At 41.8% G+C, this 26,093-nt stretch overlaps 1 protein-coding gene across 1 annotated transcript in view; it reads left to right on the forward strand.

Annotated features, from left to right (window-relative positions):
* The window catches only part of LOC108800399 (adenylate cyclase type 6-like), a gene marked incomplete at its 3' end in the record, with an annotated part of 147,511 nt that extends 122,879 nt beyond the window's left edge, over positions 1-24,632 (forward strand). Inside the window, exons 4-6 of the mRNA XM_018572383.1 lie at positions 20,873-21,022; positions 21,420-21,541; positions 24,517-24,632. Of these exons, the coding sequence (XP_018427885.1) occupies positions 20,873-21,022; positions 21,420-21,541; positions 24,517-24,632 (388 nt within the window). The remainder of the gene's footprint in view (positions 1-20,872; positions 21,023-21,419; positions 21,542-24,516) is intronic.
* Between the last annotated feature and the right edge of the window lie 1,461 nt (positions 24,633-26,093).

The following is a 26,093-nucleotide window of genomic DNA, read 5'->3' on the forward strand; positions in this document are numbered from 1 at the left end:
TGTGGCCGTCAGCGACTAGTCAATGTTAGGGCAGAACGGATAGTGGCAAGACTGGTACAAGACAAACAGAAGGGCAACAGTGCAGTGTCAGATTCCTCGCATCACCTTTCAACATCTCGTGGAGTCACAAGGCGGCCCAACGAAGTCATCTCATGGAGTTTTCTCGTGGCCCAACAAAGTACTGGTGGGGTGGTCATAATAATCTGGCCACTCAGTGTATGTGTGTGTGTATATATAATATATATATATACTGCCAAAAACCATGGGTCAAAACTTAACTTTGTTATTAAAGGTTCATTTCTTTCTAGAGTTATAGCACCAATAATGCAGTCTTCTATCGTTTTATTTGAAACCAAGCTCTAGTTGTTATTTACTTATTGCCTTGTATGTTCTTCCTCATTCTCTTCTATTACATTCTACATCCTACAGCCACAGGACATTCAGACAGGGGTAGCTTGTGTCTGCTGTTTGATATCTTCTTACATTTTAAATATTTATAATTTGTATATATATTTAGGTATTATGGGGTTGATCGGTAAAATGTGTTGGTCCTTTCTTGTCTATTATGTATTTGCCAGTGTTTGCAGCAGGAGGCAGCAACAGCTTACTAGAGATGCATTTGGCAGCTTGTTATGAGTAACTATAATGCATCTCGCTTATGGTTACAAGCAGTTATTTTGTAGTGATCTAGACTAACCTTGGGAGTTCTGCCAGTTCTTGGCAACGTTTATGCCTGGTTCACACCTAGTCATTTTTGAGCAGTTGGAATAGCACTTTTAAACACCCAACACAAGAAATCCCATGATTTTCAATGGCCCTTGTTCACACCTGAGCAGGAAAATGCTATAAGTACATGAGCTTCTTTGGGCAGTTAACAGCGCATTTTTGCCCCAAAGACTTCAACAGAAACACCCCAAAAAGGGTGGCAGAAGCATGTTGCACATTAAGCTGCCAGTCAAAACGCGTCTCCATGTTTGTGCGTACAAACGCGGGTGAAAACGTGCAAATAAGCACACGTGTACAAAAGCGCAAAAATAATGCCACCTAGGTGTGAACCTGCCTTAGAGTTTAAAGCAGTTTTACCATTGGACATTAAATTACCTTAGAGGAATACCACTGGTACTTAAAACTGCAAGCTCTGGGGACTGTTGTTTCACTACTTGGCCTGTCACTGACAGTATGCAGCTAGTAACAAATGCAGACTTGGTATTTACAGCTCCCATATTCTACCCTAATAGATTTCCTTTAAAGAAACGTAGATGAAAGCAATGATTTTTGTCTTCTCGAGAATTTCCAAGAACCTGGCCAACAGGGTGTGGCAGCTGTGACATTTTGCAGATGCTTGCGAATGGCATTAGTTCTACTATCTAGCCAGTATTCATGAGAAACGGCAGAATGTGTAACTAGCTACTGGAGACTAGATACACTTGACTAACCTGTCACTGAACTTCTAAATGTGTCTTACAATCTCGGTGTACAACTTTTGTAGTGTTTTTTTTTTTTTTTTAATGTCATGGCACCCCAGTCTAAAATGCAATAAACGTAAATGTAAACAATGTGTGGCCCCTCTAAAATCTATACCAGACACTTATCTGAGATAGGGGTCTGGTATGATTTTAAGGGGGAATGCCATGTAAAAACACATCCCCCCTTCACATCAGGAGCTTCCCTCCATATCAAGCCCCATTCGCATCAGAGCCCCACTTATATATCAGAACCCCCCCCTTTATATAAGATTCCCCCACTTTCACATGAGAGTTCTGCCTTCACATCAGCATCCTTCGTCCCCCCTTCACATCAGAGTCGTACCATCACATCAGGAGCCACAGCTGTGGCAGCATGTAGAGGGTGGGAGGTGAAGCAGACCTGGATGGAGGCAAACTTCCAACCTTTTCTGAAAGGATCCCACCCCCTAAATTAGCATCACGAGTTTCCATGGTGTGGGTGGCCCGGCTGCCTGCACCATAGAAAGGCATGACGCTGTGCAAAAAGTTTAAGGCACCCCAGTTGCACAAAACTGCTGATTTACCAAAACCTTTTAATAAGAGTACCTATCTAAACTGTCCAACCAATGTGTATGCAATTAGGCAGGCTCTTGCACTACAAAGATTTTACATTCTGATTGTAACCCGTTTGATGAAAATAACCAATTGTATATAATTGCCTTATTTTTCCAGCCTTTTAGACCGCGCCATGGATTAGGCTCCAAACCCCCACCCCCAATTTATTAGGGCCCCATCTCTTGTTTAAGCATCATTTTACCATTAAAGGCTTTGGAAAGTATTCCAGGATCACCTTGTTACGTAGACTTTTAGCAATGACCGTATTCCCTCTGTACTTGTATTTGCAATGAAGATAACATGAGCAACTCTTGGCACACTCTTTTATAGCATTGTGGGGTGCTCCCTAACCAGTTTAATACAATTACAGTATAATAATCTGTACTTCTCTCTATGGTTCTATGCACCTTTTGTGTCAGTAGATACCTTGTTTTCCATCTGTATCCTAAAAAGTGTTATTTTAGTGATGCAAACATGTTATGCATCAGCACCAACACTTCACGATTCTGGTGATTTTAGACTCCATGCGCATAAGCATTTAAAACTGGTATATGGTGCACATAGAACCCGGTAATGCTTCATTCTAAAGTGTGCATCAAGGCATATGAGTGCTTAGCAAATAATAGGGTTAGCAGTAATAGGGCTTGATGGTGCAGGTTCCATTCCTGTCCATCGCTCCCATGAAGGTGGCACCTAAACGACAACATTGCAGATGGCAATAGAGACCTGGGGTTAGTCTTACATTTAATAAAAATGTAGCCTCTGCATTTTTGTGCTTGAGAATTGGGCCACTCCCCTGGTCTCTGGTTACCAGTTTGTGAGGGTTAGTGAATGAGGTGAAGCTCTGCTGTCTTCCATCAGACAGTCATGTGCAAGAAAAATTGCTGTTTTTTTTTTTTTTCTACTTCCATTTATGTGATTGGGTATTCTTTGCAAAGTGAATTTCTACCACATTCCCTAAGCTAAGCAGAGGGAAAATTGTCTTGCAAAGTGAACGGCCTATTAGTCTTTAGTAAATCAACCCCACTGACTCTTGCAAGAGTTAGTATAAAGGTGCCCATACACCTTGCGATTATCGTTCGATTTCCAAACGACATTGGGTTTTGCGTACGATAAACGACCAGTTGATGGGAAGTGAACGATCACAATTACTGTAAAACTGGCCGAATTTTTTCTTTCGAGCAGGCTAGAAGACTTCTTTTGAACAAAAATCGTTGGATTAGTGGTGTTTTTTGTACGAAAAAAAATCCAATATGAACACTGCACATGTGCAAACAAAAATCTGTTCTGTCGACCGATAAAATTCAGTCAGTTAATATTGCTAACAAACGATAATCGAAATCCACATTGGTCTGTGCGTGATGGGGCAGTCGTGCGGAAATCAAATGAGGTTCGATAAAGGCACAAAAAAAGTCTAACGATATTTGTAAGGTGTATGGGCGCCTTAAGGCATTGACATCAAGATTGCCACTACTATTTAGACCAAGAGGCAGATCCCCAGTATCTTTACATATGTCATACTTGTCGTACTTCAAATTACATCTTTTGGCAGCTAAAACAATGCTCTTTGTGCTTATTTAAAGAAGAACTACAAGCATGTACAACATTAACCTTTTACAGTTGGGCTCTGCAAGGGTAAAATGCTAGTTTTGGTCTTGGGTCTAAGATAAATAAGATGCACTGATTCTTGGTCCTGCGGCGGTCGCTGCTCACCTCCTTTTCCCCTGCACTTTGGCTGTGGATTGTCCCTCGGCATCCACATATGCTTCAAGTGGAGTGCCTGAAAAATGCAGAATGCGTTTTTTACATGATTTTGCATCAAACAATTGTGTCCTCGGCCTAGTAACTAGCTTTCCATTGGCTACAAAAAATCCTCAGAAAACGCTCAAGCCTGAAAGAGTAGATGTAGCCTTAATGATCACATGCATTTGCAGGGAAGGGACTGCAAAACTGTCAAAATAACCCAATGAATCATGTCTTTTTTTAGGTTTCTGGGATCAGGGAGCGCTTTTAATATGTAAATGAATCTTAAATCCCAACTGCCTGACAGATTTAGTGTCTGGTTTACTCTGTCTGTGTGTCAAGATGACTGGCAGCAGCTCATAGATTCCAAAACAGAGAGCAGGGAGGCCTGGGTTTTATGAACATCTGCATCCCCTATATCTCTATTACATGTAACATATCTGCTGACATCTTAGGAAGTTTCAATTGTCAGAACTTTTCTGCTCGCTTTGCATAAATATCAATACATTTCACAGATAAAGAGCTATATGTTACTTATCAAATTAATTGCATCAATGGTGTCTAAAGGAGTGCCTGGGTGCTGCATGTCAGAAATTGCCAGGAGTCTGGTTGTTATGTTTCACAATGCATGCAATGCAATTTTTCTTGTCTTTTTATAAAATGGATTGTTTTATAATGTTATACATTTCAATTTGGCTACAAATAATGTTTTGTATTGTATCTAAATGGTGTTTTCATTTGCAGGGAAGGTATAGCGCACATTTTCAGTTGTCTTTACCATAATAGAATTTTTCATTTGGCTGCAGACTTTGACATGTTTGTTTATCCATACTATAATTTTTTTCTCCAAGATTAGCCACACTTTCTGGAAGTCCAAACATGCACTGGGGTTAGGCACACACTCCTCTGCCCTCAGAGGGACAGGCTGCCAATTATAATTCCACCCCTAATAGAGATCTTTATATCATATAGCGATCCATTTGGTTATAGTATCTTTTAAAGAAGAACTCCAAGAATTGTTTTTATTAACCCTTGCGGTGGGGCTATACTTGCACTGCAATGGTTAAAGGAGAACTATGGGGCAACCTATTTTTTTGCCCACAGTTCTCTTCAGGGTCACGGGAGGACATATACTAATGTACTAATGTCCTCCGGTGACCCAAAACTCGGTAAAGGCATATAGCGTGCTATTGCCCTCTATATGCTGGCAGCGCAGAGCCGCGCCTCAGCCTCAATTAATCCCAACAATACTGTCAAGATCCACCCCACCGACTGCTGGACAGCTGGCTCTGCCTATTTAGAGGCAGAGTCGGCTGTGACCGCCCTGTCCCCGGTCCGTTCCTCCAGTCAGCGCTGGAGGATCGGAGAGGGAAGGGAGGGGGGATCCTTGCGGGGAGCGGTGACTGACGGTTGCGGTCCTTGCAGGGAGATGATCGGGAAGTCAGTGATCGGCGGTATGTGTTCACAGGTCGGCTTGAATTATGGGGATGCATGTTTTTCCCCATAATTCTCCTTTAAGTGCTCATTTGTGTCTAGGTGCTAAAATAACAAATATATCCTCACCTGAAGCTCTGAGCCAGCCAGCTGTCATGGCGCCCCCTCCAGCCTGTCTGATTTACAGGACCTTAGACCACTGCAGAGAAGTGGCACTTTTGGACTCCCTTACCTTTTAGGTTTGGCATGTTTTATTTCTGAACATTAAGGCCTTGTTCACACCAAGCGCGTTCCAGGAGCAGAGCAGTTACAGACCGGAGCAAAACTGCGTCCAATGTATTCCAATGGTACTTTTAGTTCACATCACAGTGTTCCGTTCCAGAGCAGGTAAAAAAACTGCAGAAGACCCTATTTTACCTGCTCTGTAACGCATGCAAACGCATAAAAAACGCATGCAAGCTCCCTGGATAGCACTGAAAGCCCATTTTAAACTAAAAAAAATGATTTTTTTAACCAAAAACAACCCGGAACGCAGCAAAAACGCGGCACAACCCACTGCACTGCGTGTGCAGAAACTCGTGCAGATCTGCTCTGCATTTGGTGTGAACAAGGCCTGAGTCACCTCTGGGTTCCCAACAAGGGAGGTCTGATTGGTATGGGAGCTGCCTTACCAGTGAGCTTAATTGCAAACCTTCCTGCATCTGGATGATCTTTGTGAAAACAGAAACCACAGCATATCCCTTGACAACATACAGTAATAGCATTTGATGCACCATAGGATTGAAAGGCAGGAGGGTTTGGGAGGCTGCTGCCCTCATCCCTCCAGTGACCATCTTTTCAAATAGACCTGGACCGGGTACAGGTTAGCTTTAAATAAAGATTATTTATACATTATACATTGTAAATAAAACGATCTAAACCTTTGTAGTTTCCCTTTGAAAATATTTAGCCTCAGTTCACGCTACTCGCAATTGTTATCTGCAGCTGTGCTACAATGCACTCCAATAGAAGCCACATTATTCTTCAAGGTGCCCGTCCACACCTTTGCAACTTGGCGCACTGCGATTTTTGGAAAGGTGTTGGTGTTTCTTTGCTGCATTTCTAGCCCAATAGATTTCAATAGAAACGCATGAGAAATGCATGTGATGTGTTTTAGCACATGACAACAAGCCCCCCCACAACCTATACTTTATTTCACCTTTATTGGCCAAAACTATAAAAGCATTACGCATGAAACAATGTATTAAAATGTGCTACAAATATGTGCTAGAAAACGCATCAAAATGCAGACACAGATATGTTTATACTTCGATATCGATATCTGTGTTGTTTCCATCTAATATTGTGTAGATGAAGTTTAAGTGATGTGTTTTTTGGAGGGAATGTCCTTTTAAGAATGAAAAGAACATTAACTTTTCCTCTACAATATAAGATCCGTGTATTTTAATAAATCGATCGCACACCAGCAGCATGCCAGACCTCTGTGTGTGTTTTGTTAATTCTCCTCTGATTGTGTCACATTCCACCCTGAATGGGGTCTGTGCACTTGCATTGTTACTAACAGCATAATAGGAGTTCAAGATAACCCCTACCTATGGAGGAGGGAACAGATCATTCATTAACTTGGTCAAGGCCAATGTGGTAAAAGAGAGTCAGGAGGATGTGTTTGGTGCTATGGCCTCAAATGCCACATAAAACCACTCAGCTTAACCTTTACAAACTCCCATCTAAATGATCCTATGTTCGGTTCCGCCAGCTATATGGTGCTTTTTTTATGACATGTTTTACAGTTCAGTCTAATGTATTGCTCTTCCCTCCTCCTTATATGAGTCATCCTGCTTTCCAAACTATTTCATGTGACTTTCTCATTTGTTAATTAGGTAACTGAGTAGTGATAGAATACCATGCATAACAAAACTGCTGAATGCTTCTATTTTAAGTGCACACTTTAACTGTTTGGGAAATTCTTGAGAATAGCTGCTGGCAAGAAAAAGTGTATAAAATAAAGGCAAGCTTGGTAATTTGTCGTAGCGGTGTAGCAGAGGTGTCCTGACGGAGAGGGCCGAGTATGCAGCCAGAAACGGCCTGCTAGGGTAGGCAATGGATTATGGGAAAGCTTTCCACATATTCTGCTGCTGTTTAAAATTTGGCCCTGAAAATATAAAGAGAAACAACACAACTTTATTTCTATATTGTTAAGTGTTTTCTGGTTGCTCCTTTCAGGGTCATTTCATGACAATTTGCGTAGCTAGCCTAGAATAAGTAAAGTGTCCCTGGAAATAATTTCAATATGTGGACAACTATCAGGGCCCATTTACAGCATATGCATCGAACTGCCCTGGGCGACGTTGGACAGTGCAGTCCCAACTCCTAGAGAAGGCAATTTGTCTTACATCATATGTGTTCAGTTCATACCACCATGTTGCAGTGGTGTGCACTGACAAACAATGGGACATGCTGCATTCGTCCAACATGTTTGTGGCACACTACACTGCATCGCAGCACGCAGTGGTGCATACAGATATATGAAATATACGTTGTTGACATTTCATTAAAAATAAAAAAAAGAATACGGTAAACCGTACAATGCATTCTAACAATGCACACATAATGTTACACAGGGTATAATGTGCACTAGAGCGAATGGGCCAGCCAGCAGGGTCTCTGTTCCAGCCTTGGTGCATGCAGTGACTGTTTATCAGATCTGAACCACACAATAGCACATGCCACAGACCGTGGGAGTTATTAACATTTTGTTTGCAAATGCCATTTAGTTGTGCTCAGACTTTACATTTTTCCTGCCAGTAAGTGTTTGACTATTTAGCTGAAGGTGAATCAGGGGTTATTGGTTACTAAAACCCATTGGAATGGCTGGGATAGTTCAATGAAATCATCCCTGAGAGATATATGGAGGGGCTGGTAGGAGACAGTAATCTGGAGCTATGTACCAGGGTGAACATGGCGAGTAGCAGTGTGACATTCTCGCAGCGAGTGCTGTGGTGGAGACATTTATAGTTTTTTTCCAGCTCTGGACGCCTGTCATAGGAGAATGGCAGCAAGCCAAACTCCAGCTGGCTGTGGTTAACCGCTCTTACCACACAGGAAGGTGTAGCCTTTGCAAAGCTCTAGCTGAGAGACAGTTTCACTCCCTTCTTCTCCTCCTTTCTCTTAGTGGAAACTGCCCGCTTCTCACGAGTCTCTTGTCAATAATGTAACTTTGGAAAATCATTACCTCCTGCTTGCCTTCTTTGGCTAGGAGTCATAGGAACATATACAAATGGATTCTTAGGAGCTTCTAATATATTGCACAGCTTATTTTTTAATGTAACATTTTTTTGTATGTAAGGCTAGCCATCGAGCAGAAATAGTGGTGAGATACCAGTACACCCTCGAACAAATTATTATTAGTATACAGGATATATATAGCGTCAACAGTTTGCATTATTACAAATAATACAGTAGTACAGTTACAGTACAAATATAATACAGAAGGGTTAGGAGGGCCCTGCTCTTAGGAGCTTACAATCTACTAGAAGGGGCAATTCATACAAAAGGTATTAGTTGTGAGGGATGAGCTGATGGAAGAAGTAAAAAGACAGCTGGTGACATAGGCTTTCCTGATGAGATCAGTTGTCAAGGATTGCCTAAGGCCCCATTCACACCAGGGCGGCAGTGTGTCAGCGCCTTTTTTTAGCACGTTTCAGCGCGTATTACAGGTGATTACTGTTCATACGTCAGCACATTTTTGAAGCTGAGATGCAGGCTTAGCTGCTGAAACGCACATAAAAGCGTGCGGTATTGAAGTCCATGGAGCAAAACGAACTGATCAGCGCAACAACAAAAAAAAGCTTGGGGACTATTTCAAGCAACGAACGTATTCGTATGCGTGATGCTACGTGTTTGCATGAAAGGTCCCCATAGGAATTGTGGGATTTTATTTGCATGTGTTTCAGCGCAGAAAAAATTGTGCGCCTGAAACCGCCCTGGTGTGAACGGGGTCTAAATGTGGACAGCATAGGAGATAAGCAGACAGGTTGGGGTAGAGAGTTTCAGAGGATGGGAGAGACTCTAGAAAAGTCCTGGAGGCGAGCATGGGTGAAGGTGACGAGAGAGCAAGAGAGCAGGAGGTTTTGGGGGGAGTGAAGAGGTTTGGTTGATATTTTGAGATGAGGTTGGTAATGTAGCTGGGGGCAGAGTTGTAAATGGCTTTGAAGGTTGTTAGTATTTTGAATTTTATTTGTTGGACAAGTGGGAACCAGTGGAGGGATTGGCAGAGCGGGACGGCGGACACTGTGGAACCAGTGGAGGGATTGGCAGAGCGGACGGCGGACACTGGGGAACCAGTGCAAGGATTGGCAGAGCGGGACGGCAGACACTGGGGAACCAGTGCAAGGATTGGCAGAGAGGGACGGCGGACACTGGGGAACCAGTGGAAGGATTGGCAGAGCGGGACGTCGGACACTGGGGAGCCAGTGGAAGGATTGGCCGAGCGGGACGGCGGACACTGGGGAACCAGTGGAGGGATTGGCAGAGCGGGACGGCGGACACTGGGGAACCAGTGGAGGGATTGGCAGAGCGGGACGGCGGACACTGGGGAACCAGTGGAGGGATTGGCAGAGCGGGACGGCGGACACTGAACGATTAGTAAGGTGCATGATCATTATTGAAGAGACAGAGAGAGTATGTGTCATTACTTCTAATTTATAAAAGAGAGGGGAAAAAATACTTCCCGCATAGGATTTTCAACACATTAGACAATCTATCTGTGAAAATCTGGCTATACACGCACAGGCTGAACGAAAAAACTAAAATCTAACAGATTCCTCCATCCACGCTAAATAGGTTGTCAAAAATATACATAGATCACATGGACATATTTTTTCTTGTGCCTTCTTTTCTTCCAATGTGACATTGTGCCCCCTAATTTCTCTGCGCCCCGGGCAGCTCCACTGCTGCCGATCCCTACTTATGGGACTGAAAATATTAGAAATTAAATGGGGAAAGCTCAAGAAGCATACTAACTTGTTAACTCCAAAAATATGTGGTGCTTCTATTCTATAATGATAAACACATATGAATGTTGTGTGTCAAGTTACTTTTGAGCATTCCATGTTTTAAATTACCAGATAATAAAAGATGAAATCTGGTCAGTATGGACGAGTTCTCTATATTTTGTGTAGTTTGTATACATTTCTCAGCAAGCAGGCAGCAAGTTTAATATGGTGCCAGATACCCATTTTGCAGTATGATCCACAGAGGAGCACAACAGGAAAATATCCAGAGACATGTTTCTTATTGTGTTTTCTGTTTTATATTAGCAGCCTGGTCTAGCTTTGCTCCTACCGGTAGATCTTTTATTTGGCCGTGCACATACCTTTTTTACCTTGTTTAATCTTTAACTTGGATTATTTCATAAAGTCAAACAAGAAGACAATAGAGTCCGTTTCATAAGCTTCATTTGAACAATAATTAATGTATGTTGCCGAAACACAATGGGGACAGTCATTCTAAAGGCTGAAGTAATCTTCACAAGAATGCAGCCTAAAAATATCCTGGAAACCATCACTCACATGTGAGGTCATTGAAAAGTGGACCCGTCATTGAAAATTTAGCTTTCATACTTTAGCCTTACAGTACATTTTGAGGCCTAATACATATAAGAGCAATGTGTACAGTCACTTGCACCTGTTCACTACTTGGGGCAGCTGTATGCCGCAGCTCTGTATGCTGGGCACGGAAATATACCCTCAGTTTACATTTTGTAGCCTCATGCGTCTGTACTACCAAGCTCTGTATCCTGGGCACGGAAATATACCCTCAGTTTACATTTTGTAGCCTCATGCGTCTGTACAACCAAGCTCTGTATCCTGGGCACGGAAATACACCCTCAATTTACATTTTGTAGCCTCATATGTCTGTACTACCAAGCTCTGTATGCTGGGCACGGAAATATACCCTCAGTTTACATTTTGTAGCCTCATGCGTCTGTACTACCAAGCTCTGTATCCTGGGCACGGAAATATACCCTCAGTTTACATTTTGTAGCCTCATGCGTCTGTACTACCAAGCTCTGTATCCTTTGCATGGAAATATACCCTCAATTTTACTTTTTTTTAGCCGCATGTGTCTGTACTACCAAGCTCTGTATCCTGGGCACGGAAATATACCCTCAATTTACATTTTGTAGCCTCATGCGTCTTTACTACCAAGCTGCTACCAGGCTTAAGGGCGATTCACACCACATGCCATGGGGCTGCGCTGGCCTTTTTTTCCAGCGCTGCCTCCACTCAAGACCAAGGTGGTGTTCGGTTTACACCACCTTGGTGTGATGGGAATGTGGCGATGTGCGCTGAAAAAAGTACGACATGCTGTACTTTTTTCAGCGCATCGTAATGTGACGCGGAACAACTGTACCCCGCTGTACCCGTAGAACTGAATGAAATGTCACTTGTGAGATTTCAGTAAAGTTCTACCAACAACAAAAAAAAATACACAGTGCGATGTGCTGGTATCAGCACTGTGTCCAGCACTGTACACCAGCTGCTGTGCGTTAATTGTAGCTAAACCCAAAAAGAAAACGGTAACCTTTTGCAGCCTGCCAGTCCTTGTATGTGGTGGCTGCATGAGTTTCTTTTTTAAGGCTTTTTTCCTTTTATTTTTACCTGGTGATCCGGCCAGTAACACAAATGCCGTCCTAGGATAGCAACGCGACTGTATGTTTGAAGGAGCAGAATTGTTACCCTAACCTGCACTTTTAGTTTGGACTACAAACACCTTCCCTCATCTCTATTACATAGAGAAGAGGGGTTATCTAGTTTGCAGAGCGTAGCTTGGAAAGTTATCGTTGCTGCTTCATGGCTGAGCAGCCATGATCTTGGTATAACCACTTCAGGACAGTGCTGTTTGTATACAGTGGTCTTGAAGTGGTTAAGATATTAATTTTGTACACAGGATGCCCTATTTTTTGTGTTAGCAGTGGAACGGAACGCTGGCAAAGTTTTGGCACGCGTCCGATTGCACAGGGGAGTGCAATCGGAACGCCCCAGAACGCGGGGGGCAGTTTCTTAGTGATCGAGGTGCATTCCAGCAGCTACCTCTCTGGAACACACACACACTTTGGTGTGAACAAGCCCTTAGGATCACCAGGTATTTTTTTTGCAATGGCCTGAAATAGGCAAACCAATTAAGTTGTTTATGGTTTTATGCTTCTGTTTTCTCTTGTGCCCCAGTCTTGTTTCTCTGTCCCCTTGAAAAATAATTGCGCTTTTTTCAGAAAGCCCATTCATTTTTTCTCTACACAGATCTCACAGTTTTCCCACAAGAGTTTTCTGGAAGGCACTGGTGATGTAGCCTTCCCGGGGGTCACCTGGGATTACCAGAAAGTGGGGAAGTTGACATTGAATGCTTTCTTTTACATATCACGAAGGCCCCATTCACACTGAGCAGGCCTTACCTCAAGCGGATTTCCGCGCGGTCCTCACAGTCATGCTGCATGCAAAAAGAGAAAAATCGTGCGACATAGGTGGAAAAAAGTGCCCTGCACAAGCGCTGAACGACAGGCGTCATGGAGCTGTAAAATAGAACAGCTCCATTGAAAATCATTGGACCAGCGCCTTCTTGCGATATCGCGCAGCAAATATGCGCGATATCGCGGCCGAAATTGTGCGATTTAAACGTTCAGTGTGAATGGGCACTTAAAGATGTTTTGGGATATTTTGCCCAAGGGCTTAGATATGCTTCAGCACTACTTAAAGCTTGCTGAAGCATAAATGTTAAAATTACATTTAGCACTCCCATTAAGATCTTTAACCTCCCCAAACTGGAACTAAATTTTGCTTTGCTTGATCAAAACGACTTGAAGCTTGCTAAAATCTTTGTAAATACTTTGCAAAAGCTTACTGCACACTCTGCTGCTCTTTCTCATACGGAAGCCCTTATGAACAAGGCCTTACAGTTACGTTCACACACAACACTTTTCATTGCTGACACTTTTTTGAAAATGTTGCCTGGCTGTTTCTCCTCTGCATGCTCTAAGTCAATGTACCTGAACAGGTCCCTATGCATATGCAGTAGAGCTGCAGCTAACGATTATTTTCAAAATCGATTAGTTAGCCGATTATTGAGTTCGATTAATCGGATATGCAGCAAAGAAGACAGAGAGAACTTAAAATTGCTTGATGTTTCCAGATCAATGAAGCTGAATTTCATATTCACTTAATATCCAAGCAGCTAGCATTTTCAAGTGAATAGTACAGCTATGACAGCCTATTTGTTTCTCTCAGAGAAAGTTTCCTTTAATAGAAGTGTCATCTGTTATTAGACCATAAGTGCCATTAAAGTGGACCTTTTACCCATATCTTTAAAATAACAACAAACACACCTTTTAGAAATGTTTAGTAATGACAATCTACAAACACATACTTCTAGATAATTGCCGGCTTTCTATTCTTGACAATGAGTTGTCCAAGTTTCTTGACCAACTAGATAATTATTTAAAAGCCCAGTCTGTATTTTCTCGTAATATTTACAGGACTATGGGGGTTTTTTTTGGCTCACTCTGGGAAAAGTTCATCATTCTACATAGTTGTCATTTATAATGTTCATCATCATAAAACAATCCATGTACAAAAGTATCCGCTCATCTACGTGACATACTGAGAGTAAAAGGCAGCCCTGGCATGCAAGGCGCACAAGCTCCTATTTGCATATCTGTCACATTTTGAGAAGCCTGGTGGCACACTTTTTCTTATTATGATTCTATTGTTAATTTGGTATTTGCTGCTTTAAAGAAGAACTCCAGGCAAATAAAAACAACTTCGCCTTGCAGTGATGCTATCCCTGCACTGCTCTTTTTGTCCAGGGGGCTCAAATAAAGTAATGTTTCTTATTTGACCCGGGCTCCTGATGCGATCAATGCTTCTCTCTCTCTCCCGGTCCGCTCCAAATGCTGGAATGTCCCTCGGGGTCCCCATGTCTATTGAAGGTCTATGGACCTGCATAAGACATGATAACATTGGCGGTCCTTAGCCCGCAAAAGCGAAGGGGAGTGTCCCCTAGACAAAACAAGCGCTTAACCCTCAAAGTGCAGGGGTAGCCCCACTGCAGGGATAACTTTTTGTTTGCCTGGAGTTCTTTAATGAACATTGGCCACCTATAGGCACTTGCATAGGCCCATAAGTAACCTCCATAAGTAAGCATCCCATTGTTGCGAATGGCAATATTTCAAAGATGGTAGTGCCCTGGCATGCTTTCTGTGTTTGATTAATTATCATGAACTGAAATAGGCAGAAGTTGCTCTCACAGCAAAGAAAAGAGCATTGCAGTGCTGGGAGAAATGCTCCCACATAATAAAGACACGTCTAACATTTACACCAGGGCAGCTTAGGACATGCCAGCTTTGCACTGAATCAGAGGAAAGGCATTAAATAACATCAGTGGGAGTAGGAAAAAAAGACAGCGTAAGAAGGTAATTGATTCCAAAAAGTGACAAACAATGAATTTATTGTTAAATGAATTTAATTTGAGGGACAATATTAAGGTTTAAAGAGGACTGGTCATTAAAAATCACACCAGCGTAATCATTATGAAATAACCGGTTTAGGTTAAAAAGTCACTCTTTTGTGCTATAGATAAAAATTCTGCTCCGAACTCTATAATATCACTAACAGCCTAAGCAAAGAAGGTCTCTGGCTACCGTATGGTATTGTTTCTAATCGGACAGGCATTACCAGTGAGATAAGATGAACAGCAGGAAGCAAACCCTGCTTATGTAATGAACAAATATGACTGCCCCAGTATTTACATATTCTGAACTATACATAAAAGCAAAGTTTGTAAAACATTAACACACATTGATAAGATTATTTATCTTTAGCATATTTTTTTTCACATGGCATATCAAAAAAGAATGTTAAAAGGCTACAGTTCCTCTTTAAGGGTCAGGTTACACTTGTGTTCTCTTTTATTAAACCTTAAAGCACATCTGCTAAAAACAGGCATAAAAATTTGAGTTAATGTGCATTGCACTTTATCGCACATTATTCTGACTCCGATTGTTGTGATAGCGATTTATCCCTTATGAGACCTCTATGCCTGGCCTTTATAAGCAGATTCAATCACTGTGGACATTAATTGTCAGATAGCTGAACTCACCAATACCGTTTCATCCACAAAGGTTGCTTTATTCTGCACATCAAACAGGATACAGCAGATGGATGGTTTTCAGTATTATGCGGTCAAAAGATGATGCCTTTCCTAGGGTACTATGCAGAGTACATGTGTCGTGATTACATGTGGCTGTTAGCTGTGGCCATGACACAGGAAATACTGACCAACAAGAAGAAGGGTGGGGCTTACATACAGAGGAACTGTGTCATCGATCTCAGGGATATCAGTTAGGTAGGTAGCATAGAAAAATATATACATTACCACAAAAGGCCACTAGATGGCAGCATAGGAACTAACACATAAAACGTCCATAGAAAATGGTATAGAGAAAACAATCTATATAAAACTTCTATCTAAATAAACTTCTATGCCCCATTGGGGCGGCACACACATTGACTTGCACATTTAAACAGGGATCAAAAATGCAGCTTACAGATTCCGTACAGCATATCGTTTTGTATGCATCTGTACACAGGAGTATTGAAGGCCGTGGAAGGATACAGTTGCACTGTGTTCCACAGCGTACAAAAAGAAAGTACAAAGCTGCGTCTGGGACCATATTTTGGTCATGGATTGTACGCAAGTAAATGTGTGTGTTAACATTTACGTGCGTACAGCATTCCGCATACATGAAACCTATTGCCTGCTGCTGATGCTAAAGGCCGACATGTAAATATCAACAGCGCCGCTGCTCCTGATTACGCATTATTGATGTTTACATGTGGACCCTAAATGAATCCTCACGTGGAAGTGGCGCATGCGCAGAATGATCTCTGCCTTTAGTCATGCTGCTGATGTGATGCCACCGTACATGTAGACATCAATAGTTTGTGTTTAGCAGCAGCGGTGCAGCTGGCTACACATTGTTGATATTTACATGTCAGCCCGGAGCAATGGCGGCCGCCAATACGGTACATTTACACTCTATACTTATAAACGTTAGCACAGATGTTACATGTGTACAGACAACTTCAGTATCAAATCAATATGTAAATCAATACGGTTGTGTGACGGAGGCCTTAATATGCATTTATGTCCATCAGCGTGTGTTACAACACGCATTGACATGTGTTATGTATTTCCGTTGAATTTAATGGAACAAAATGCAAAAATAGACAAGTTTGATGTGGCCTAAAACACATGCAAATCCTCTTTAACCTAGTCACTGATATGAGGAGAAGCTTCTGTGACAGTGTTGTAGTTAGAACAGTCCGTAAACATAAAAATAATATAATGCTAATCAGTATGAATTGTTTTTTTTATTTCTTGTGCCTTTCATTTATATTTTCTCCACATTTACATTACAGTTATATAAATGATCTGCTATTACATTCACAAATACGCATGTAAACATCCCCGTGCAAGTAACTTATTTTACCTGCATGTAAGTTTGCTGTGCTGTCTTTTGATGTATAATTACTTTTTTAGATGGGGGTTGTCATTATTCTTCTGTGCCACGTTTACATAGGGAGCAAGAGGGGGCGGTAAAACTATGCGGTTGATCTGCAGTTTTACCCCTGCCCATCCACCCGCTGCAATGGTAGCACAGCGGCCGAACAGTGATGTAAACATTGACACAACTGTGATGCTTTGTGTCATGGTGATGCAAAAAATATACAGCATGTCATGGTGCCGCTTGTCAGATGCGACAATTGCAAAAATAGGGTATTGCAGTAGATGATCCCTATCAGGATTTTAAAAAAAACCTGCATACAAGAGGTGGCAGTATTACTTCCTGAACTCCAGACAGCTGCTTCTCGGCTTTTCAGAGGGCGACTGCAGCCTGTGAACCAGGCCTAAAGGAAGTTGCCTGCATGTTGCAAAATACTTCTAATCTACCTTCACTTTAAAGATATTGCACTTGCTTCTACTGTATGTGGGACACTTTAAGGAAAAGAGCAGCCAACAGCTTCATGTATTATTATTGTAATAATCTGCACACCAGACATGAGTGGAAGTGAAAAAAAAAGCTATAAATGGACTAGCTGCAAGCTATTGACTTCTGCACTTCCTCTGTGCTCTGCCATGTATATAACTCTTGCTTCCCTTTTCTGTACAAGTGTCACATCTGGCAGATTTCTCATTGTTCTTAATATAACTGTAGCCATTTGGCATTTGGAATGCTGAAACTACGTTGCGATCAAAGAAGGAAAGAAATTCACTATTAACATTAGTGCCTGACATATCTTTAAAAAAATAAAAAGCAGAGTATATTTTTCCACATTTACTTGACAAGTGTAGACTAAAATAAGTGCTGGAACATGGGAACATTTCTACAAGAAATGCCCCCTATGGCATTGATTAAAGGAGGATTCCAGTTTTTCTCTTTTTTAAAATGAGATCCATAAACTGACAACCTTGTCGTCTTCTGCGTAGTCCGTATAGTTGAGTAATAATGTCACAGCAAAATGGCAAAGAAAAAACATGTTTTGTACATCTCTGCGATACATACACATTTCCCCATGTTTTATCCCTTTTACCTTGCTGCATGTACAGAAAAATAACTATCGATGTGCCAGAAATAAAGTGTGCTCTTATCTTCCACTTTGACATGGCAACACAGAAGGGAGAATTGATCAAAACCGGAACAGACTGAATCTGGAGCAATTGGCCATAGTAACCAATCAGCTTCTCTCTTTAGTTTGTTCAGTTAAACTTTGAAAATGAAAGATAGAAGCTGATTAGTTGTCATGCACAGCTGCTGCAGATTTTGTCTGTTCCAGTGTTTATAAATTCCCATCAATTTATTTTTGGCTCTGAATTTCAAAGGACGTGTTGTCAGTCCTGCCTACTTCATTTCTGATGCATTACAAAGAATTCAAACATCTCATCTCCTCCACATCCCTATATAACCCTTATTTGTTTACAGGCAGAGAGCACAGGAGGTTATCTGCTCACAAGATATACAGAGTTTACATGGGAATCAATTAGGGTGTGTTTCCTAGACGGGAATCACTTCTTACTGCTCCCCTTGCTTTGCAAGAGACTGAGTCTTCAGTGTACTCTAGTAGATTTGCACCCTACCCACAACACTGATTACTGTGTGAACTTTTGACATAGGAGTAGTGCCCCCTTTTTACCTGGCATTCTCTTCATGAGGTACTTATAAAACCTTCTCTACATAGTCTGTGTCCTAAACTCTTGTAGTTCCTGCTTAGCCAAAGATTGTACTGTCTACACACCTTGAGTATAGGAAATCTCTTCCCCCATTTACCTCTTTTAGGGTTGTTTGGATTCATAGGGATTTCACATAGTTCCCCTTCTAGTGCAGTCCCGCTTTACTTTTCGAGGAGTACTTTTCAACTCCTTATCCTTATGTTGAACATTGTTAGTGTGACATTTATATTTCCACTGTTTCCCATCTACACTCAAGTATTGCTTATAATCCTTTCATCAAATGTTCCCCACTTTAAACAATGAGGATCCTACACACGAGTGCACCCGCTCTTTTTTCTTCTTCTAAGAAAGTATCCATCTTGGCAATTTCTGTACTTCCCTAGAAGGTCAGGAAGCAGGATGCTCTGTTATCTGGCAGCAGAGTTACCCTAAGTAGAATAGTGCAAGTCTGGATACTTTTGAGTGATTTCATTACATATTGTCGGCACTATATAAATACCTGTAATTAATTACTAGAAGATTCTCTTCTTGCTCTCTGTCAGGGCTAAGTTTACTGATTCCTAGAATCATATATTTAATGTTTGATCAGGTAGGTTGTGGTGCAGCTACCACATCCCAGAAACACCCATGGGAGTGAGTTGGACGGACCCATCATTTTTGATGTCCATGTACACCTGCGAGATTACAATATATCCTCTCCTCACCCGTTAAGGGGTTTAGGATGCTATCCTTCTTTGTTCCAGCCTCCTTCTCTCCGTTTAGACGGCTTCTCAGAGGGCTGTCATATCCAAGCAATTTTCTTTGAGAGATTATTTACATTCTTCATACATTCTTCATATTATCAACAATGTTAATATCCCTGCATTAAGTTAAGGGTGTTCTACCTAAGCCAATGGGTGCTAACTGGTTGGTTTTTGGCTGTGAAAATTCCTTGTTTGTCCAACTTTCCTGTTCCTAGGCTTTGGCTTTTACCCTAATTAAGCATCCTTTTAAGTTGACCACCTTAGCTGTTGGTCCCAGTTCTTCCTCTTGTTCAGGTAGTATGATGTTCCACCGGTTTCTTATGGTCAGTGATTGGTTGTCCACCACAATATTATTGAGGTCCATCATTGTTTCAGTTAGAAGTTTCTCTTTAGTGGTGATTACCTGTCTTGGTCTGGAACACCTGGTTGATTCTCGTTGCCCTTCCTCAGTTTCGGCAAATTTTATATTTGCCATAGCTCTTCTTTATCTAGCCTTCGTTCATGCACTGATTCTTTCAGATAATCTTTTATTGTAAGATTTTTTTTCTTAGTTGGTTTTCTTAGTGGTGATTGCCCTGCCCTCAGTTGGACTGCTTTTGGACATTCCAAATGTATAAGAAATACTACATTCCTTTGTCCCTCAATGAAAATAAGATTTTTGTACTTTTGTAGAATCTTTTTCTAGCTATTGATAAATACGGGTCCCACCCCTCTGTGTTATTGGCTCTATGTACTGCTTGCCCACAAAACTGAGGTGTGATGGTTGGAAATGGAGATTATATGAGGGCTGGCTTAATGCTTTTTATTTGCCAGTGTCCAAACCTCCTGAAGGCGGCATTATAACCCAAATGTTTAAGAATTACTATATTAGCTGTATAACTACTAAAGTATTGAAATTTCAGGTCTCCTGTCTGTTTATGTTGTTCTTCAGGGCTGTAAAAATCTCAGAAATTAACAAACAGAAATTTAAATTCTGTCGCAGGTAAACCAGCTGACATATATGTATGTATATTTAGCTGGTTTCCTGGAGTTCAGCTTAAGAAGGAAACAAGGATGGATATTGTTGTTTCCACACCATACATTGCCCAGTTGTCATCCAGATATGTGAGATGGTGTACAACATTAACTGTGTATAATGTGTATAGTTGAGTAGCTTTTTCTTGGTATCAGTATTTGGAAAGAAGGTATGATGATGTTGAAGTAATGATGAATATGCTATAAAATTCTCTTGGGCAGCAAAAAAGTCAGTCATTGTACAAACCCTATTGGTGTGCAGTAATCGGCAAGAGTGAATTACAGATGAGTTTATTTACACTAAAGAAATCTATTTTCTCCTTGATATATTTTTTAGCTCACTGTAGCAATTTTATTTGGTCTTTCCTAAATAAAGCTATCGTGCACCTTCAGGACTGCTGTAGTTAGATTAACATTTGACATTTTGTCTGTAGGATTTCTAGTCACTTCAGGGTGAAAGACATACCATTTAATGCCATGTAAGTTTATATTATTTAAGTTTTACCTAGTGAAGTGTATATACTTGTGAATTGAATATATATACTGTACTTGCATACATTGGATTTTTAAAGCTCTTTAATCTTTTCTTTCTAGCTAAGTGCCAACGTGCTGATCTTCCTCTGCACAAACATCATTGGTATTTGTACCCACTACCCTGCAGAGGTTTCCCAAAGACAGGCCTTCCAAGAAACACGAGGTTACATCCAAGCCAGGCTGCATCTGCAGAGGGAAAACCAGCAGCAGGTTAGTCCATATTAGTCCAGCACTTATTGTCCATATCACCCACATGTGCTACATTGGGCGGGCGTAAAAGTAACAAGCTGCAGTGTGAAGAAACGACACATGTATGCCAATCTGTCTGTGAGCTTGCAGCATAATTGGCGAGTTAGCATGAGGTGCAAAGCACGTGCTTGTTGACCTAAATGTTAGCTTGTGGAATACGCAGCAATATTTTGTTTGGCACTAGGCCCATGTTAGTATAGGTTTATCAGATGAGTACATCAGTATTCTACTCTGTCTGGAATACAAGCTATACATTATATTGGTGTGATCACATATAATCTTGACCATTATCATGGAATCCCATTATAAAAATTTGTGCTTGGATGGCATAAATGATGTTCTCTCTTTAACCATGCAGGAGCGCCTCCTGCTGTCTGTTTTACCACGTCATGTGGCAATGGAAATGAAAGAGGATATTAACACCAAAAAGGAAGACATGATGTTCCACAAAATCTACATACAGAAACATGACAACGTCAGGTAATGTTTATTTTTTTAAATATTAAAGATAAACTGACTGATACAAGCTGATATTAATCAATTTATAATCCAGTTGTGTATTCATTTAATTAAATTATAATGTATTAGTCAAATAATTAAATGTAAGTATACATTGAACTTAAACACTTAAAGAGGAACTTGACCCACCAGTTTAATGTCTTTCCAAACAGTTACTTTTAAGACATGTCAACTGCCAAGGTTGTCAGTGTGCTTATTACAGCTCTCAACCAGCTCAAATGGCTGGCGTCAACAGTTGATCATGTGTGCAGCGCCATGGCAACTGCAATCCAAATAGAGGCCAAGATGGCACCTTATTTGGCTGTAATGGATAGGAGTTTGTAGTTCCACTTTAAGCTGGCCATACGCCAGTAAAGTTTTGTTAAAGTATTTTTCGGAATGTTTGTTAGACTTTCTAATAGTTAATGGGGGCAGATAAGGAATCGATTTCGACTATATTGATGCAAAAAAAAAGAGCAGGTTGGACATTTTTTTCAAACAAAATTCTAACCATGAATGTGGTTTTAGTTATGGAAACTCCATCCATTCCACAATCAAATGTTAAAAACAAAATTTTAAAACATTTGTCAATATTCTGATGGCATTATCAAATATTCTGATTATATTTTTGGTATGAACGTTCGTACAAAAATCTACCAGTGTATGGCCAGCTTTAGACGGACAGGGGCAGGTGAGGACTCTTTTGCTTTGCGTTCTGCTCTTTAGGCTTTATTAAAACTAGCAGCATATAGCCAGGGCCAGATTTCCCACAAGGCCAACCAAGGCCCGGCCGATGGACAGCAGGGACTAGAGGGGCAGCAGGGATATGGAATTCCTATCTCCCGATGCTTGGGACATGCAGTTTCGGGCGGGTAGTTTTCTACATTTAGCCCTGCTTTGGGCAAGCAGAGCTAAATGTACAGCGGGGAAGCCGCCGCTTGTTTTTGTATGCAGCCTGCAGGTCTGCCAATCTCCATGGGGGGGTGGGCTTTTTGGTGGCTAGAGGGGCGCCTTGAGGGACCTGGCCTTGGGGCTGCAGAGAGAGAGTAAATCTGGCCCTGCATATAGCTACATTATTGTGCAATGTACGAAAATATGTGTAATGTTAAAGGAGAACTATGGGGTTAAGGCTTTTCCCCATAGTTCTCCTTAGGGTAACGGGAGGACACAAACTAGCGTCCTCCCGTCACCCTAGGCTCAGTATACTGCTGCTCGCGGTATACTGAGACGCCACAGCTGAAGCGGATCCCGACAATTGAGCCGGGATCTGCCCAGCTGCTCTGCCTATCTAGAGGCAGAGCCAGCTGTACCCACCCCTTCCCCGGTCCGTTCCGACAGTCAGCGCTGGCGGAGCGGGGAGGGGGGAATCCAGCCCCTCCCCTGTCACGGCAGAGAGCTGTGACAGGATCGAGAGGTGAGCGAACGCCGGTATGTGTTCGCTCACTTCCCGATCTACTGAGCCGACCTGTGACAGTTTCATTGTTACAGGTCGGCTAGAACTATGAGGTGAGTGAAAAGCACTCACCTCATAGTTCTCCTTTAATAAATAGTGCATTTGATTTGGTGGTTACCTGATAAGCAGCAGAGGCAAATTAGCTACCTTATTTATACTTTTTTTAAATTAATAATTTTGGTAGACTAATTAAAGAAGAACTTCTGGAATTTAAAAAACCATGCGCACTGCTAGGGTTAAGTGCTTGTATTGTCTAGGGCAGGGGTCAGCAACCTTAAACACTCAAAGAGCCATTTGGACCCGTTTCCCACAGAAAAGAAAACACCGGGAGCCACAAAAACCTTTTGACATCTAAAATGAAGATAACACTGCATATATTGTTTTTTACCTTTATGCTATGTATAGCATGTATATAGGTATATGTGGGCTTAGTAACGCACTGGACTCTGGGCTTAGTAACACACTGGACTCTGGGCTTAGTAACACACTGGACTCTGACTGGACTCCGGGCTTACTAACGCACTGGACTCTGGGCTTAGTAACGCACTGGACTCGGGGCTTACCTAAGACCCCCGCACAGCCCACCTGAGAATGACCCTACAGAGCACACCATAGATCCTGCACAGCCCATCTGAGATTCTCTATGGTGGGCTCTGCAGGGCCTCACGTGGACTGGTTGCCGGGGTCCCTTTCACTGTACTTCCTCCCAACTCCTCTTACCTGCAGCTGCTGGGGCCTGGCCTCCTCCACCCCCTCCCCTGTCACCTTTGCCATGCCGCCCCTGGTACAGCTGATACTCATGTAAGAGGCCCCTCAGGCTGCCCAGACCCCTCACAATGTCACTTCTATCTGACTCTGTGAGTGCGATCTCACATTCCACCCCACTCACAAAGTCGGATAGAAGTGACATTTCAGGACGGAACAGCTGTTTCAGGACTGAACACCTGGACAGGGAGCCGCAGCAGAGGGATGAAAGAGCCACATGCGGCTCCGGAGCTACAGGTTGCTGACCCCTGGATCTAGGGGGTTCAAATAAAGCAGATATACTTACCTAATCCACAGTCCTGCTGGGCTGCGAGACCAGTTCTCGCAGCCTCTTCTCCCCTGGGCTAGAGTGGTCTAAAGACTGCTGATGTCATCACGACTTATGTAGTTTAATGCAGGGCCGGATTGCATTAGACGTGATAATACCAAGGCACATTTCACTGCAGGAGCAGAGGGGGAAGAGAGGTGAGCAATGACAGCCGCAGGAGCTGGATCAGGTGGGTAAAACAGCTTTATTTGAGTCCCCTAGACAAAACAAGCACTTAACCCTTGCAGTGCGGGGGTAGCCCCCACTAAAAGGGTTAGTGTTTTAAATTCCCAGAGTTCATCTTTAAATTATTGGGTATTTTATCTTGTACTTTTGTAAAATGGGTTTTGTTCTTTTATCAGGATCTGTGTTTTATATAAAATTATAATTCATGCCTCAGCAGTGCTAACATCTTATTTTTTTATTGTTCAGTATCCTGTTTGCTGATATTGAGGGCTTTACCAGCCTGGCATCGCAATGTACAGCTCAAGAGCTAGTTATGACTTTGAATGAACTCTTTGCACGATTTGACAAGCTGGCAGCAGTAAGTACTTTATTTCAGCCTTGCAGTGTGTTTTGTGGTTTAACGTCTCAGTAAACGGTGGAACCATCTTCAAACCAAGCCTTTTCAGTGGCAGGTTTTCCCCTCCACCAGTCTTATGTGCCATTTTCTGCTAATCGAAAGGCAGCCAACAAAGGCATGGAGCTTCAGGACCCGCTGCAGGGGTCTGCCAGATCAACAGGAGCCTATAATATGTAGCTTTAAAGAGACCTCCCCATGCACACTTATAAGCACATTTCTAATTTGTAGCTCCTTAAAAAGTAAACAGCTAGTCTCCAATCCTCAGGCATAACCGTTCCAAGCAGAATTAGAAATGATTACACAGTCATACTGAAAGCCCTCCAAATAGCTGTGTGAATGAGGCCTCCCAGGGAGGCTTGGCAAGCACAACATATAGCTACACAGCTCCTTCCTCAAACACAAAATACAAACAAGCACCATGGATGCCTGAAATGTTGGCATTTAAACTTTCCCTTGGAGTTTGTTCTTATTGAACACAATTTTGTGGTCTAACTCATTGTGTTACTGACTCATGATATAATGATCTGTTTATTTACGTAGAAACAAAAATGTAACATTTGGACTATAAAATTATTTTTATTTAGAGACACAAATAAAATTAAATACCAGAGACCAGCAATGCAATGTGTCATTTGGCCCTAAGAATTTTTACTGCATCCAAGAAGAGCAGCTTAGTAAGGCCCCATTCACACTGTTCGCGATCGTGAAGATGTAGTGCGTTATGCTGTGTTGGTGGCCATGCAGTGTAATGGCATGTTTTTTCCAGTGGTTTATAATGACAGAATAGGAGTAAGGAAACATTTTTCTGTTAAGTGTTTTTTTTCTGTCTGTCTGATCTTTTTCCCTTTCTGTAAAAAAAAAAAGCCCAGTGACACTGGGACATGAAATAGCAAAGGGGTTATCACTGCACAATACACCGAACAATCAGGAAAGAAGATTAAACAAATATGAGCAGTCAAACATCAATACCTTTGTGTGTGTGTGTCTATATATATCTATATATATCTATAGATATATATAAGCGGAGGGAGCAGAGCCGCATAAGCCGATGACTCCTCTATAGCGCCGACTCCTGTCACAGGCGGAGTGATACCAAATGCACTCTGCCTGTGAGGAATCAATAGTGAAAGTGTGCTTTGCTCATTCTGGCCAGCGATTGGTTAGCAAATTGCTTTTGGAAATGTGCGGCACCCCCTGATCACCATATTTTTGTACATGAATACACATAGACTGTTGTACATGAATAAGTGTGGATTGTTGTACATTAAAAAAAATAAAAAAAATAAGACCTAGCCTGAAAATAAGACCTAGTGTGATTTTTTTTTTTTGAGTCAAAAAATATATAAGACGGTGTCTTATTTTCAGGGAAACCAGGGAAACACGGTATGTGTGTGTGTGTATATATATGTGTATATATATATATATA

The sequence above is a fragment of the Nanorana parkeri genome, unplaced genomic scaffold (genome assembly GCF_000935625.1).
Source record: "Nanorana parkeri isolate BGI_ZX_2015 unplaced genomic scaffold, ASM93562v1 scaffold2011, whole genome shotgun sequence".
NCBI lineage: Eukaryota > Metazoa > Chordata > Amphibia > Anura > Dicroglossidae > Nanorana > Nanorana parkeri.